Source organism: Neovison vison, chromosome 6 (genome assembly GCF_020171115.1).
Source record: "Neovison vison isolate M4711 chromosome 6, ASM_NN_V1, whole genome shotgun sequence".
Classification (NCBI taxonomy): domain Eukaryota; kingdom Metazoa; phylum Chordata; class Mammalia; order Carnivora; family Mustelidae; genus Neogale; species Neogale vison.
The window spans coordinates 85,202,816-85,220,931 of NC_058096.1; the positions used below are offsets into that span (position 1 = coordinate 85,202,816).

General features: G+C 41.8%; 1 protein-coding gene across 3 annotated transcripts in view; it reads left to right on the top strand.

Annotated features, from left to right (window-relative positions):
- The window catches only part of LOC122908649 (schwannomin-interacting protein 1), a 125,752-nt gene that overhangs the window by 98,879 nt on the left and 8,757 nt on the right, over positions 1-18,116 (top strand). For all 3 annotated transcript variants that reach the window (XM_044251693.1, XM_044251692.1, XM_044251695.1), the window contains one exon: positions 17,199-17,316. In XM_044251693.1, the coding sequence (XP_044107628.1) occupies positions 17,199-17,316 (118 nt within the window). The remainder of the gene's footprint in view (positions 1-17,198; positions 17,317-18,116) is intronic.

Sequence of the window (18,116 nt, forward strand, 5' to 3'; positions counted from 1 at the left end):
CAAATGGGAGGTTTTGTTTTTAAAATCAAAGTCTCTCTCTTTCTCTCTCTCTCTCTCTCTCTCACACACACACACACACACACACACACACACACGTAAGACTCTGAAAATAGCATTAACAATAACTATAAGATGTATAATAACAACACAAAATACAAGTTACTGTCCCCTGTCCCATCTGTCTCTGTCTTCTCCCACTCTCCAGAAACGATGACTCTCAACTCCTTCACTGTTTCTTCTGGTAATTTACCTATACATCTCTAGGTAGAATGCTTATTCTCTTAGTCTTTACATAACCATTTACGGACTACCAACTATAGACATGTACAGACATGTCACTGAAACTCCCCATATTCTCCCTTTATAATTATTTCATAATCTGTTGTCAAATAATGGTCGATTGCTTACATTATTAAGATCGTCAGTTTTTTACACTGAACCATGTAGTAAACGGATTACTTGAGAAACATCATTGTTTGTCTTGCAATGAAGACCGCCCCATTTTTCCCATTGCCGGGGCACGGTTTTGGCTGCTGTATTACCTTCCACTGTGTGAGTGTATCATATCTCATTCAGCCCCTCTTCAGACCATAGAGTCGTTTCAGAGTTGTTTTGCTCTTGTAAGCAGTGCTGCTCATAAACACTCTTGGTCATGTCTCCTGCTGTCCATATGTAAGTGCTTCTCTTTGGTGCACACCTAGGAACAAACTACTAGAAAAGTACGTGAATGTTCACATCCAGAAGATAATGCCGGACATGTTACCCTGCTACCAGCAATGTTGCCGAAATCCTGTGGGTCCATAGTCTTTCTCATGTGATACTGCCAACCCCTTTTACATTTTCGTTAAACAGGTATTAAATAGTATTTCATTGTGTTTATTAGCCATCTTTGCTTCCCCTTCTGTGAAATGTCAGTTTCGGTCTTACGTCCAAATTTCTATCCGATTCTTTGTGCTTTTTAAAATTGTTTTATCAACGTCCTTTCATCATGATACTCATCCTTAATATGGTGTATGTACTGCAGAAATCTCTTCCCAGGCTGCAGCCTGTCTTTTCACTTCCTCCCTGTGTCTTCTATGAACAGGGTTCTTTTTATCAAGATTTCATAGTCCATGCTTTCTGTATCCCATCCAGAAAATCTTCAACCCCAAGATCCAAAAGACGTTAACCTAGATTTCCTACCAAGAGTTGAAAGTGACTTTCTAAAGTCTATAATCAATCAGGTGTTGGTTTCTTGATATGGTTATGGAGGCGATGTCTGATTTCATCTTTTTCCATTTACATGACCGTTTTTTCCATCCTGTTGATTAGACAATCCCTCTTTTATTCACTGATCTGACAGACCACTTCTGCATATATGAAACATAAGTGGGAATACATTCTGTTTCATTGGTAAGTGTTTCTACCCCTGCACCAACACCATGCAGCCTTAATTACTGTAGCCTCAAAGTAAGCCCTAAAATCTGGACAGGCAGGCAAGTCCCTCTCCTCTTTTTCTTCAGAAGTGTGCTACCTGTTCTTGCTTTTGTATTCCTCCATAGCAACTTTAAATCATCTAATCAAGTTCAACAAAGTACTTTCTTGGGATTTTGACTAGAATTGTACTGAATCTATAGATCAATTCAGGGAAGAATGCATTTATTTCCACAATATTGTATATCCCTACCCATCAGCTCAGCCTTTCTCTCCTTTATTTTATATAATTGAATATTTCTAAATAAAGTTCATAATTTCTCATTTAGAGAGATTATACATCCTTTGTTTTATTTATTTCTAGATACTTGGCATTCTGGTATAATTTTAAGTTCTCTTTGTTAATGCATTCTCATTGTTTTGCTGCTGGTGAGCAGAAATGCAGCTTCATTTTTATACTAGTCTTAAATATACCCACTTTGTTATAGTGTTCCTACTATTTGTCTGCCCTCCTGTTACTTCTAATAAAGTTGTCTGTAGATCATTTGGGATTTTTAAATACTATCATCTGAAAAATAGCAACTTTACTTATTGCTTTCCAATCCTCACGTATCTGGTTTTTTTCTTTTATTACATGGTTAGGGCCCTGATAAAAAATGGTAGTAGTTGGAATCTTTAGCTCATTTCTTATATTAAATGAGTACGTCTAGTGTTTCCTCATTTTGGATGATGTTAATTTTAGGTTTTCTTTAACGTTTCTCTTTGTGAGTTAATTATGTTCCTTATATTCATAATTTATAAAGAATTTTCACCATGAATAGGTATGTAACTATCGTAAGCTTCTTCGGCATCTGTGGAGATCATTATATGATTACCTTGTTAATGTATTAATGAATTACAGGTATAGATTTTTAACATATTGAACGATCCTTGCATACCTAATATAAAGCAAAATTGGTTGGATTTTTTCAGACACTATGAATTTTATTTATAATATTTTGTTTAGGATTATTACACTTATATTCATGAGTGACATGGGTCTGCTGTATTCTTTTCCTACAGTATTTTTTTCTTGTTTTTATATCAGGGCAGTGCTGGCTTAAAAGTTAGTTGGCTACTATTCCTTCTTCCATAATGTCTAAGAAAAGTCTGCATAATATCGGAATATGCTATTTCTTACCTGTATAAACATCAGGCCTGTTATTTACTTTGCATGTTTCCTCTAACTGCTTCCAGTTTTTAGATGGTGTTAAGGTTGTACATGCTTCTTATTTCTTCTTAGGTCAGTTCTGGTAGGTTGTATTTTTCTAAGAATTTGCTCCATTTTGTTTAGTTTTAAAAAATTTTTGAAATGATGCTTTCTCATTTTACAATGGGTATTAATTATAGGTATATTGTTTAAAATGTTTTCTTCTGATTTCTATATTGTCCATGGTTTTTTCGGAGTTTATTTTTGTTTGTTTCGATTTCTACCCATCAACAATTAATGTAAAATGCTAAATGCTGTAAGTGAACTCCACAGTTGGGGCTTGGTGACATACATTGTTTCCTCTGAGAGACCTTCCCTGACCACCCAATTAAAAAGTAAACACCCAACATACCTATCATTTTCTCTCCTCTTACCCTGCTTGTCCTCTTACCCTAATTTGCTTTTCTTTGTGGTCCTTATCACTACCTGATATTGTATTATATATAGTTTTTCTTTTTTTGATTCATTCTTTGTCTAGTACTCCAAGAGAGTCCATATTTTGTTCTCCACCATAACTATTGACTGAATAATGCCTAATAAGGGGATGCCTGGGTGGCTCAGTCCGTTAAGAAACTGACTCTTGATTTCGGTGCAGGTCATGATTTCAGGGTCCTGGATTCGAGCCCTGTGTCAGGCTCCATGCTTAGTGGGGAGTCTGCTTGCAGATTCTCTCTCTCCCTCTCCCCACTCCCCCTGCTCACGTGTGCTCTCTTGCTCTCGCAAATAAATAAATAAATAACTCTTTAAAATGATAAAAATAATTAGTGCCTAATACATCGTCACTAAAGATTTGCTGAATTAAGGAATGGTGAACTTCCCCTTAGAATGGTCAGATAAAAGTGCAACTATTTCATTAGGGTGCCTCCAAATAAAAGTATGTAAAGCTCTTTTCTTTTGGATTCTGAGTTGCCACAGACAACTCTCCAACCTCATCCCGAGGAGTTTTAAGCTTGGCTGCCAGGATTTTAAGACTCTAGTGGGGAAATGGTTGAAGGTTCAACATGCAGAATGTTGTTTATTCCTTTGATGTCAGAAAAGGCCCTCAGTTTGATACTTCAGCTGTGTCTGAGTGTGTCCCATTTCCGAGCTCCTCTGGTTCAACTTCTCAAGGTAGTAAACTTCCTCGTTCCGCCAGGCCACGGGTGGGCAGGGCAGATAGAGGGTCCGAGCAGTCCTTTCGGTTGTTCCGTCAGTCTTCCTTTGGGTGCAGCCCCGGCCCACTCCCTGGCCTGCAGATGTACCCGAGTGTGTCTGGGACTCTGCAGCACACACCCACGTGCTTCCTCCACCAGTGTTCCCTGCACGTACCCAGCGAACTGAAATGTTAAGTCAAATACTTCTCACCCACCTGCATTTTATCTTCCAACATTTCATCACACTCTCTTGTGTGCTCTTGTCTCCTTTTCCACTTTCTTCGCCCCTGGAGGTTTATGCCTTCTTTCTTCCCTTAATATTATCTTACCAGGATTTCAGAAGAGAAACTAGGCAAATACCTGTTTTCAAAATGCCATGCTGAACTTGAAGTCTCATGAGGGTTTGGGCCAGATGGCTTCCTGGGGGATGGTTTTTATTATTTCTAATAGCAGAAGTATCTCCTCAAATAAAATCCTGTGCAGAAACCCTGTGTACAAAACCACACTGTCCTCCTATGGTTCAGGAAGACTGGAAGAAGAGAGTCTGGGATACCCCTGCCCAGAAAATGGCCCCCTGTCATTTCCCCTCAGGGCCACTCTGCATCTTCCCCGTTCAGCCCACCTCCCCAGGCCTTCATGGGAGGGCCTCTCCCCAGCACTCCCTACACCCCCCACCCCGAGCCCACCCAAAACTCCTCAGGCAGAGCCAAATCTGAAAATCACTGAGTCATCTACCCCCGGTGGAGACAGAGCTTTCAAAACACATGGATCCCACAGTAGCTCATAACAGGCTCCGCTTGTTGACTCGCCATAAGGAAGATTATTTATATCCTGTTTCTTCAGATGTTTTCATCTCCACATTCTGGGATGAGATCATCCTCTGTGAGAACACGGTGACTTTTTGGGTACCCTTTAGGATGATGGCTAATGACAAGACTTAATGTTTCTAAGAAATATCACTTTTTCCCTGTAAATTGAAAGTCTGCACAGACTGACTGTCATTTCCCCTTGTCAGTAATAATGTAAGAGAAAAGCCTCAGGAAATGTTCAGTTGCAATTGTGTAACCCACATTCACCATTCCTATTAGAATTAATTTTTTTCTAATGTATTACAATCCCCGAAATTCTTCATTGAGCTGGAAATACCTCACCTCTTACTTACAAAAGGACTTGAGGGATGTTAGGACTTGAAAGTCCATTAACATGGTGCTCCAGAATGCACCAGAGTACATATGCTGAATTATTAAGTCAACAGAACCAGGTAAATCTTTTTTGACTGTACGACTCCAAAGAGCTCAGTGCTCAATTTTAAATGAGGCTGAGGACTTAAAATTAATTGGCCAAGCAATTAATTCTGAAGTGCTAAGCTTACTTTTAAGACAAGATGGCCCCAAGGAAGTGGGACCTTTGGCAAAATCATGGAGTTCTATTTATGTATGAAGGTGCATTTACCTGTAAAAATTAACTTCATCCACACTGTGTGAGAAATTCTGTAACATGAGGGTCTTCTGCGAAGACATGTATGAGCAGCTCCTATGAGTTTAAGTGCCTCCGAGTTGCCCTTTGGGTTTCAACCCCACTGAATTTTTCTAATTGGTGCTGTCTCCCAAAGCACTTTTTTCAAGAGTGACAAGCTGTTAAATGTAAGCAAGGCTTACAATAATCCCGTAAAGACATTTCATGCCGAATACTGCAGCAGAAGAATTTTTGATACTGCTTCATAACTCAACTAATTAAATTTGACTTACACTGAAATACAGCAAATATAGGAAGCGCCATTTTTTTCTTCAAAACGTGCTAATCCACACATAATCAGCCTTTTCGAACTGAGACTGTATGACCTTTGTTATTTTTCCCCTGCTTAGAAATGTTTCGGCGAAAGCTTAAAAGGAAAGGAGAAAAGTGAATTATCTACTCTACTTTTGAAATAGGTTTCTAAGAAATATTCAGTGTAGCCATCTTCTTCTTCAAAAAAAAAATACTTCTTTTCTCTTATTACTGGTATCATACTTTCCTATAAAATACGTTTTCATTGACCAAATTAAGCTCGAATCACTGTTACATTTCGGAATCAGAGTTGATACAGCTCAGTGTTATTGAAGGACTGGGAGCTGGCGTGGCCTCTGTGAGAGTACAGAGCTGTCATTAGTAAGAGACAGTGGGGAAACCTTTCCTTTTTCAGACATTACAACCTGATCTGACGTTGTGGAGAAGAGAATTGCAGCCTTCTCCGTTCTCCTTGCCTCAGACAACCATAAAATAAACCTGACTCTTCCTCTCTTCTTACCTGACCCCTAGGTAGATTTTTATTTACACACATATAAATATAAATACAGTCTTCTTCATAAAGTACACAGCAGGAGGGTGTAACCCAGAAGAGGCTATACCCTTTTCTCTAAACACTGTAAATATTATGAAAAACAGAAATTCCCCAGAGAGCTTTTGAGCAGCTGGTTTGAATAATGATTACTGTTCACACATGTCACCCATTCCAGCATCCCCAAAGCAGAGCCCACTTCTTTGTTATTCTTATAGGTTTCTTGGTGTTTTGTGTTTGGGCTGGGGATGGAGGCCCTAGAGGCACCCGGCCCAGGGAATTGTACCAACTGGACAGATAACAGTGATCAATCTTAAAATCAAGTGATTTTAAGATTTTATTTATTTATTTGACAGAGATCACAAGCAGGCAGAAAGGGAAGCAGAGTCGGGGAGGGGGCGGGAAGTAGGCTCCCTGCTGATTAGAGAGCCCGATGCCAGGCTCTATCCCAGAACCCTGGGATCATGATCTGAGCCAAAGGCAGAGGCTTTAACCCACTGAGCCACCGAGGCGCCCCTTAAGAGAGCCTTTTAAAGAAACTGGATTCACGGGAGCTTTGGATATGAGGAACTGGGACTCTGTATATATAATCTGCCACGGAATCCCAAGTTGAACCAGTATCATTTTGCCAGGAAAGCAAATCGCCCTTTTGTCTCTAACAGTAATAATTTTTACATTATTTCCTTGAGAAGGAAGCAGCATAATCCTATATATCCAGCATGGGTAAGGAAAGAGGTTATCCCATTTCAGTGCAATGAAATTTGCTTTCTGTGGCCTATTTCTGGAAGTAATAGGCACATACTATAGCAGCAACCTATTTATAACATGCAACATATCTTTTAAACGTCATATTAATCTCATACACGTGTACCAATAATTTGCTTGGGAAACCCTTCATGTAAGTAATTCCAAGATACATGTCATTGTAAATGGTAGTTTACAAATTATTTTTTCATACTGTTTGAAAAACGGTTAGGCCGTCTACGGGAAACCTATCATTTTTTTATGTCCTCCTCCAAGGATTAGCTCTACAATTCTAAAATACCACCATTTTAGAAGTAAAGCAAGATTTGAAGTGGATCTTTTGAGGCTTCGTAAGATTAAAATGGCAAAACAAATTTAATTATGTAAGCAATTCTTCTCTCTCACAAACCTGAAAGAAAAGCAAAATGGTATTTGTGAAATTTTCTTTGTCTAATAAATAGCCTCACTTTACAATAATGCCAATGACCCCAGTTTAATTAGGTGCAATTAATTTTGTGCGAGCGAAAGTTGACATCTTGCTAGAGGCATAACCAGCTGTACCCTGTCTTATGAATTTTTTTATTATCACCAATGAGAATTCAATTGTCGGAGCTATTGCAAAAGGGTGGGAGGCAGGGAGGAAAAGGCCACAGGGCTGCATTCTATATTTAAAAATGGCTCCAGCGGACAGCTAAATGTTTAATTAAAAGAGCTTCTAGGAATGATTTTTCATTGGCACTCATCTCTGACAAGTTATCATGACTTTATTACTGTGGTTCGCACTCCCTTTGGATAGTGTTCCCATACATGTGTCTGGACACATGCAGCTCAAATGAAGACCGTGCTCCTCTGAGAGTTCACAAAAGCTTCGCTGCCACGAGGAAACACTCCCACTGTCCGCAAGTGAGCCGTGTCATCTGGAGGTCTAACACAGCCCCTTTGTTCAGTCTTGTAAAATTTCTGTGCCCCTCACATTGTTCTCGTCCAGATTATCACATGCATTAAAATCCCATGGAAGGTATTTTGAAAACCCACTGCGAATGGAATAGTGACACACGCCTCCTTAACACTTAGAGTTTTTAATTTTAGCGAATGAAAGAAGCCTTCTGGACCCATTTGGATATACACTTTTACATTACCTGTGTCTTGTACGTATAAAAAAAAAGAAGAAGAAGAAGAAAATGTAAAACATGTTGGTTAAGATAGTCCAAAACCCTCTTCATGTTCAGAACCCAACTCTCCATTTAACCACTTTGCCTCCGAGTTGTCAGCCTTCACTTTTCTGCACAGTGACGCCCTCTATGCCGTCAGGAGATGCTGGGCGTCACCTTCCAAGCCGCCGGCCTTATTCCACAGGTTTGGATGCTGGAGCTTTGTGGTTCTTACAGGAGGCACAACCACCTGAGCTACCGGATCCCACCTCTTCACAAGGGCTCCTCAGCTGGCTAGTCGGCCACAGGGTGGGCGGGAGGCGGGTGGGGACTGCTCAGTGAAACAGCCCTGCCACCAGCCACCCGAGTGGCCGAGGCTGTGAGACACCTGACTTTAAAGATGGCAAAATATGAACCACCACGCTTCGTAGACTCGATGAAATTCAGTAGCTCTGCATTCTTTTGAATGACTGCATGTAATTCAAATGACCACAAATCAAGTCATGAAAAAGACTGTCTTGGACGTAAAGCTTACTCTGCAACCACACCTTGGTGATCGCCAGCTGTTTTTAGACATGAGTATACAAAGTGGTGAGACCAGGGTTCAGTGTACAGCAGAGTAAAAGAATTTGCACTTGAGATCGTCACCCGATGTAGTCATACCCCTCGAAACCAGGCACAGGCACTGACTCTCCAGCTGCCATGGCTTTACCCCTGACATGTGAACGTTGTCCTCGGTCCGGAAGCAGCAAGCATTTGTTCATCTCCAGCAGCTGAAATTCATCAGCAGGCCAGACAAATACAAGTTTGAACCCTGGGCTGAGAGGAGTAAATCAGCAGGCTGGCTTTAAAAACACAGACGCCTAAATGTATATCAATTACTTCCGAGTCTAAAATGTACAGCAGATCCAGAGGTGGGGGGGGGGGGCGTTGAGTAGAGAACGGGGCTGAGACTGGGCCTGGAAGGGATGTCAATAATTGAATAAAAGAGTCCATCTCCAGAAATGTTCCCTTAAAAGAAGATGATTCCTGCTGCCCTCCAAGAGGATCTCCCGCCCCCAAACCCCCTGCCAAACCCAAAAGGCCAGCCTGACTCATCCGTGAGTCAGGCTCCCTGCATAGCCACCGTCTGAGTCAGACACACAGCCATCCTCTTGCAGCTGTCAAACATTTCATCCTCCTCACCTTTCCTCCAACACGCAAGTGCTAATCAGCTCACCCATTTTCTCTCCTTTTCCCTTTTTAATTCCTGTTAAATGCCCACACATAGCAACTCAGAGGCGCTCCGAAGAGAGAAATTCAAAGTCAACTGAATTTCTTCCACCAAAAAAGATCTAGGTATATATCCTGCCATTTTTTTTCTATGCATAATATATCTTCACATTTCTGTTTACAAAATTGGAATCATACTATACCTACTGTTTTACAGCCTGATTTTTTTTCTTCACGTAACAGCGTATCAGGAACATTTGCCCATGTTCCTAGCTGTTCTTCTATCATATGTAGTTTTACTAGGTGTATAATGGTCATTATATTTCACCAAACATACTTAATTAATCTCTTATTGTTGGACATTGGAATTGTTTCCAGTTTTTGTTTTGTTTTGTTTTGCTTTGCTTTCTTTGTTCATCTTTTTTTCTTCCATTCATGAGTTTATTCTATCCTTCTTAAAGTGCCATGGCTTCTCAAAACAGACTCTTCTGGAGTAAAATACCAGCTTTGTGACTTGTGCAATTTAACCTCTGAGCCCTCATTTCCTCATATGTAAAATAAGGGTCATGATATTTACTCTAGTGAATTGGAGGGATAGAGGTAATACATATGAAATGCATTAATACACAGTAGATGATCCAAAATGGTAACTCTTGGGACGCCTGTGTGGCTCAGTCGGTAAAACGTGTGACTCTTGATTTCAACTCAGGTCATGATCTCAGAGTCGTGAGATCAAACCCTGCATCGGGCTCCATGCTGGGCATGGAACCTGCTTAGGATTCTCTCTTCCTCTCCCTCTGCCCTGCCCTTCCCCCACTCTCTCCCTCTCTAAAAAGAGAGAGAAAACAAAAATAACTCTTTTTTATTTCAGAATGTAAATTGCTTAGAAATCATTTGGCTTTGATTAAGGTGAAAGTAGACCACATTTGGTACCTAAGAGACATGACTGTTTTATTCCATCATTATTCCAGTATCAGAAGCCTCATTTTGATCTTCAATTCATGGTAGAAAATATTTCGGATGAAATGCATTTTTTTCAATATTAAGATACTGTAATTCCAAATTTAATTACACGTAAGCGGTCATTAGTGAAGAAACTAGACACTGATGTGAAATTAGAACCAACAGCTGTCTGGGGAATGCAAGTATTTATAGCTCTTGGGAGAAATGGGTGAGGATATAGGGGCTGTGACGCTTCAGTGAAGAAAAGCTGGTGAAGGCCACTTCCCCTTTTCTATCAGTTTCTTATGTGGTGAGAAGATTCTGTGTCTGTGTCATGTTGGATGGCCTCCAGCCATCATGGGAACGTGTACAGATGGAAGGTCCAGAACTAGCCTGAGAAAAGGAAGCAGAAAAAGAAATTATGTGCAAGATTAGGAGAAAAAAAAAAAAAAAAACTAGAGAGGGCCACTCACACCCCAACCACCTTTGGAGCTGCCTTCCTCAGCTTTTGCAGAAGAAGACAAATGCCTGAGCCCTGTAAGATGTGGAGTCAGGGTGGGACATAGACATAGTATCATCTTTTTTCCCTAGTTCTCTCTGTGGCATGGAATTTGGAGCTACCATGAACTTCTCTGGGCATGTGCCTGCCAGAGGGTAGGCTTTCCCATCTCTCCTGTTTTTATCCCCACCGCCCCCCTCCCACTTAAATCCCTGAAGACCTCCCTTCTTCTGCAGTTCCCTGCTCAGTCTCCCTTCTTGGTTAACACCTTATTTACTAATGGATGTCTATGTCCTAAAAGTATTCTTTCTTCATATAGGGAGTAAAGAGATAGATAAATAGATAGATAGCTAGGGAGTATCTACTACATGTTTTTCAAGTTCTCTTCTGATGCTCTTCATATTCCACATTTCTATCTGTATGCTACGATTTGATGGTCCAAGTACTTGGTACCTGTTAAAAAGACCTGATTTCTGTTTATGGTTCAACTACTAACTATGCATCCACTTAATGGAGGGGTCATGACCTGTAAATGCCTTCAGGGGTCAGCAAGAAACATAAATGAGTGAAGAAGCCCAGATACAAGGCAATAGGGAGTAGCGGAGACTGTAGCAAACTAGAAACTATACACCCTGGCCAAAATGGATAGCGGCTGCTCAGCACCAGCCTATTGGTGCCATGGAGTTTGCAGAGAAGGTATTACCTGATCCTCAGATGAATGAGTGAAGGAGAGACCAGTTAAACAGCCCTTCTGTAGTATTAAAAAATCACTTATTGTTCTTTTGTGTGTGAGGGATGAGATCTGCTCATATTCACACCTGTTATGTAAACACAAGCCTTTTCTAAAAATCCAATAAATGGTCATCCCGTGCACTACACACCACTTAGCAAAAGAAATGAACACAATCCCACTCAAGTAAAAATAAGAATAGCATTCTTATGAAATAGCATTTTAGAATAATATTTTCACAATAACAGATACTGGGTAGCAGAAGAGGAAGGGGTCAGAGTGTGGGGATGGAAAAGTCTTTTATCATGGAACGGCAGCACCTCACTTTAACCCCCCCTTGGCACAGTCTGTAGAGACACCAGCACACATTCAGGACCTCTGGATCTTACCAAAACCTCGATTGTCCCCACATTCCTTCTTCATGACAAATCCTTAGAAAAATGAAATGTGTTTACAGCTACCCTTGGGTAATTACAACCCAGATTTTATATTCCTTCTCTTTTAAAAGTTTCATGAAACAAAAAAAGATATATGATAAAAATATGAGTGATTATTTATTATGTATAAAGTCTTTGAATAATGCATCATAGATCCATTAAAATAGATGGGAATAACATTTTAATGGCCCAGTCACAAACGAGTTGGGGATATTGAGCAACAAATGAGAGAGCGGGGCCAGTGGCTCTCACAGCCACTCCAGCTATGGACCGAAGATGAGCAAGGCAGATCTGAAATCCATAAGCATACGGGTAGTTCCTTCTCACTCCACTTCTTGAGGAAAACCAAACAATTGCCTTAGAATGATAAACACGTGCAGGAGGTATAAGCACGCCACGATTATATTACCAGACACACAGGCAAGATCTAATAAATCCAGACCTGAGGTTAAGTGTAGTGGGGGGAAGGGCCCCGGATTCAAGAACCAGAGTTTCAGCCTGTGGTCTCTTCTTTGTGACCTCTTACCAGTTATTTGTTACCACAATGACGATGTATAATCCCCAAACCCCCCTTATCAGTGGCATACAATAATAAACATTGATTTCTGCTATGTCGGCCAAGCAGTTCTACTGATCAGAGCTGTGCTCTGATGGGCTTACTCTGCAGTCCCCCTCCCCCCGCCATTTGGTGAGGTGCCTTTTCCGCCAAGCTCTCTCGTGCATTTGGGCTTCAGTAGGACAACTGCTGATAGAGCTCCGTGCTGTGAAGTCACTCATCTGCCAGCAGGCAAGCCTGGACTTGTCCTGAGGGCAGTGGCAGGGCTTCCTGAGGGGGAGACTTGGCACATAGGCATGCCGTTGGCAAGATGTGTCAGAGGCCAGCCCAGGGGTAGGGAAATAGACTCCAGCTCTTGATGGGAGAAGCTGCTTATCACATTACGGAGGGGGCAGGTGCAGGGAGGGAAGAATCAGGACCATTTTTATAAATCAGGCTGTTACGGGTCTGGGGAGCTTTTGTGACTTCTCTGAGTTACTGTCACCTTGCCTGTTATCGCAGGTGGTTGTACAGCCCAACAAGGGAATACAAGCGAACATCGTTTTAAACTTGAATTGAGTGCAACAGTTCAAGTGAAGTTAACTAAGGGATGGTATAGGGCATTAAAACCATAGACACTTCGACGTTTCTGTGTAGACACCGGTGTTCTATGTTGGTTGCTGGGAGACAGCTGTTGCTAAAATCAGAAAACACCAAGTAGTTCCGGGGTTCAGAACTGTCCTCAGAACAGCCCAGTCCCAGACACCTCAAACCAAGGCCAAGGCCAGATTCACAGTGGCTACCACCCTACTAGAAGTCATCACAGACTTTAGGATCATCAATCACATTGTTTCTCTCAGAGAATAAACTGGCCTTGTCCTTATATTTTGAAAAAAAAAAAAAGTATTATCTTTATACCAGATTATATTATCACTTGACTAGGTTTTTGAGATACCGTCCTCTTAGTAGTTAAAAACCTTTCACCTCCAACATCCTTTCGGTGTTGTGCGTATTTTAATAATAGTATCTCCAGTAATGGTAGTTGGAAATCAGCACAGGTGTTGATGTAAAGGTGTTCCTTGCCTTGAAAGCCAAGCAGACGTTGTCACTGAACGCCCTCTCGACTACATGCTTTCTGCTGCTAGCTGGGAGGCACTGTCACTAAGGAAGCCCCTGCACTCACACTGAGATGCCCAGAGGACATACTTAGTCTTTGTGTCTTCGTATTTCTGAGCATTTTCAATCTGGAACACCCTCTGCTCAGGTCCTGGGGCTCCCTGTCAGTAACCCTGGGCAGCGGTGTGGTTTTTCACTGCCTCGTGGTCCATAAAGAGAAGTGGTTTCCGGGATAACCAGGACACACGCCTTTCTGCTCCGATACCAACAGGCAAGGTAGACTCCAGGCAGCGTTTTGCATGCAACACTGTAGTAAATGCCACTCGAAACATCAAGCAGCCTTGACTTGGATGCCTTAAATTATATAAATTAAATATATATTATAAATTATAAAAATTAAATTACATAAATTAAATAATTAAAAGATGAGGATCACATTTCATTTTCCTCTCTGATGATGCTTGCGAGATCCAGGCAAATTGGACCCCTGGCGGCTCAGATTTTGCAAGCCTGGTAGCTGGGGTCTCAGTGAGGCCAGGTGGCCTACAGCGCACGTGCGGGGCAGAGGCCCCCGACTGCAGGCTGCAGGAAGGAGCCTCAGAACAGCCGTGCTTCCCCCGGGTGCGGAAGGGATGCAGAAGAAGGCTTATCATTCTTGACCCTGTGACACAGGGGCCTTCGAGAGCACCAGGTGGCCCCACTCACCCTTCAGCCGGGCTGCTGCTTGAGATCTGTGATTGAGTTTCCCCAAAGCCATCTCCGTCTTAAAACCTGCTTAAAGGCTAAAGGCAAACAAATCCTTCTTGAAACCGGAGTCCATTTTAAGATGTCTTTACTAAAATCCCCTCTGAACCATTAGCTGTTATGTCATATAATTTCCTTTTCCTGAGAGTAACATTCTTGGTGATTACTGCTATAAGGAATTATAAGTCTCAGCCTGTAAGAAGCTCTGCTCAGTTTCCCACGGTGATAATGTGGTACTAAGGCGATTTTCTGAATTTCTACCTGAGGTGTTTTTTCATTTCATTCTGACTACTAAATCTTCCCCCCCTCCTTTTTTTTTTCCTTTGCCTTTCCTGAGTTAGAAATGCTGTATGGGTTGGTTGATTGAGGTCTGAGTTGATCTTTAGCACAAAGGTCAGTGGGGGGCAGAACAACAGAATTTATGATCAGACTTTCTTCAGAATGAAAATATATATCCCTGGGTGATTTAAACCTTATTTTGTAATGGTATCACAGGTTATTTTATTTTATTTTTTTTAATAATGTGCCTCCAGTGTCGGACACGTCTTTTCAAGATTTTAGCAGCTCAGTAAATAGAAAATGCTACATACTCCTAGATTCAAATTAGGTTTAATTTAAGATGACTTAAAAAACATTTAAAATATGCTTTTAATGTGTTTTTTTTAATTTGCAGTTTTATTTCCCATTATCTCCTAATCCATATATCTTGAGTTTTAGATTAAAAATGGGTTGATTGGGGACGCCTGGGTGGCTCAGGCGAAGCAGCTGCCTTCGGCTCAGGTCATGATCCCAGCGTCCTGGGATCGAGTTCCGCATCGGGCTCCTTGCTCGGCAGGGATCCTGCTTCTCCCTCTGCCTCTGCCTGCCATTCTGTCTGCCTGTGCTCGCTCTCTCTCCCTCTCTCTCTATCTCTGATAAATAAATAAATAAATAAAATCTTTTAAAAAAATGGGTTGATTGGAGGGGGTGGTTGACAAACTACAGATAATTAATTTTAAAACTTAATTTATCTGGGATCAAAGGGTAACCTGAATATATTAGATTTCTCTAGGAAAAAAAAAATTTCAATGGAAAAAAATTAAAAGGCGATAAATTCTAGCTCAGTAGAAGTCCAAGCTGCCTAATAGTTTAAGACAACTTGAGGACATTCTGTCAGAGCTACTCAGTGCCGGCCGAGGTATTCAAGTAAGTGACTTTAACAGTCCCTTTACAAAGACAAATCACTTTTAAAATTCTGTATTCCTTTGTCTGGGCTTTCAGAAAGTAGAAAAAGGAGGACTGTGAATACGTACAGAGCACCTACCTTGTGCCTAGCTCTGAACTATCGTCATCCTTCCAACAAAATATAGAATTATTCACCCCATTTTACTGATGAGGAAACTGAGGTTCTTAGAGGTTAAGTAATGGGCCCAGAGAAAGAAGTGAGGATTCAGAACCTAAGTCTGACTGACTCCAAGCCCCCTGAGCTGATCACAGTAGAACATGTCCCTTCCGTGCCTAGCCAGGGCTTGGCTCCCGGTCTGCGGAGGAGGACAGGCGGGGAACAGAAACGGCCTGCTGAGGGAGAAGGCTGCCTTTCCCTACCGGACTTTTAGTAATTCCAGAAGTTACCAATAGGTGGCAGTACATACACGTAACTGACGGTGTCTGCTTTAAATGGGTAGATTTCCTTTTTCTGGCCCCTGTAATTGTCAAAGAATCATTTTCTGTGAGTCATCTGAGTAATTTATGCAAAGCATCCCTACCCACTGGAATAAAAAAAGATACTAATGTCAACTATCAGACGAGTTGCTCTTTGCATTTCTCTCTGTGGCAGTAATAACGCCGCCAGAGCAATCCAGTGTTGGCTTCCTAACCCTGGCTTGGACAAGTCTCCTTATGGTCCCTTGCTGCTGAGGGGTCTCCTAGGCTGACACACAGACTGGGACTACTGGGGAGGTTTGAAAAATTACTTTTTTAGGGACACCTGGGTGGCTCGGTTGTTAAGCGTCTGCCTTTGGCTCAGATCATGATCCCGGAGTCCTGGGATCAAGCCCCAGATAGGGCTCCCTATTCCTCGTGAAGCGGACTTCTCCCTCTCCCACTCCCCCTGTGTTCCCTCTCTTTCTGTCTCACTCTCTGTCAATGAAATGAATAAATAAAATCTTTAAAAGAAAAAAAGAAAAATTACTTCGTTAAAAAGTCTTCAGACCCAAACAGCATTTTGAAATGTGTTTAATTTCAAAAAAAGGTTAGGACAGAGAGTTATATCCGTGGTCCACCTTGTGTGGCGCAGACACACAGCCGGGGGACTCTCTGTGGCCACCTCTCCAGCACCTCGTGCTCCAGGTGCTCTGCTGGGTTCCAAGATTGTGCCTCTCTGACTGGGTTCGGGGTTTCCTTAGGTTTCTCTAGGGTGAACCTGTGGTGTGTTTTTTTAATGACATAAATGAGCTTCCTTGGTTGGCTTTTGGCAACTTGCTCAAAGCATAGCTTTACCTCAGACAACCCCATTCTATCTATTTGCGGGGGGGAAAGCAGTCTTTCTTCAGAGAGCTCCGCTCTAATGAGCTTCTTTGAATTGTCCCCATGGGACAGGACACGAGATGACAGCATGCTGAGGACCCCATTCATCTTTATCAACAGGAATGTAAACTCAGTGACTCCACACGTGTTTATGTACCAACCATGTGTTTGGTGTTGTGCCAGGGGCTATTCTATGTGGCCTGAAATTACCTTTGCCTTAACATGAAATTGGTGTGGGAAAAAAATGATATTAGCAAAAGTTAGCATTTTATCTTTTATCAACTTTTGAACTCATTAAGTTATCATCGTTGTCCTTTAGTTATCATGGGTAAGTTGGGACATTGGTTACCCACTTCTCCTTGCAAACAACACCTGAGATTGTTTTCCATTAGCAAAGCCAGACAGTTGTAACGCTTACTCCCAGATAACAAACAACTGAGCAGAACGGCTGTCCTGCTTGCTTTCATCCAGGCTACAGAGTGGGATGAACCTGCAGATATGCTTCGTCAATGACAGTGGCAGTGATAAGGACAGCGATGCTGATGACAGTAAGACGGAAACCAGCCTGGACACCCCCTTGTCTCCCATGGTGAGTCCAAAGCCACCAAAGCTCTGTGTGTGTGTGCCTTCCTGGTCATTGAGCTTCTTTTTTCTCATTCATCAGAAAAAACAAAACATGGCAGAGATGAAAAAAGAAATGTCTCGTGCCATTTCTTGACACAGCATGCTCCTAAAATTTGACAATGAAGAATCAAAGCTGTGATACAAGGACACATAAACTCTGCTAAAGTTAGCAACTACTTTCATATTGAACCATGAGAAAGCTCACCTATGCTCTATGTCCTTCTCCATGGGGCTGAGAAATATTAAGTGCAGACCAGCAGTGAGACTCATTCTGAAAGGTAGGGGCGGGGTCCGGGTGAGGATGGGAGCACTAACACACAGGGATGTTCCTCGTTGAAACCAGTGAGATGATGTGTGTAAAACATTCCCGGCTCATTCCTTGCGTACATATTGCAAAGGATGGCTTAATGATCCCGGGAGCTTATTGCTGGAATCCTTTACTCTCTGTGACGGCTTTATCATCTTTCTTACCAAAGAACAACCAGCAGGAAAACGTGTTAGTCCATGACTACAGGGCAATGTCAGAATTTCACTGGATACCTGAGATCCTGTCCACTCCAGAGAACAACATGCTGCCTTAGCTCTGGGTTAAATATTTTGCCGTGTCTGATCCCTTCAGGAAATTTTGAGACCTAGAACCAAAGGGACATCTCAAGTTTATCATAAGCAGATTCTCCCTATTGTTATGTGACTCTGCTAAAATCAGAGTCTGTTCTTGGCACTGAAGAAATAAATCCTCTGCTTTAATGTTACTTGAGATTCGTA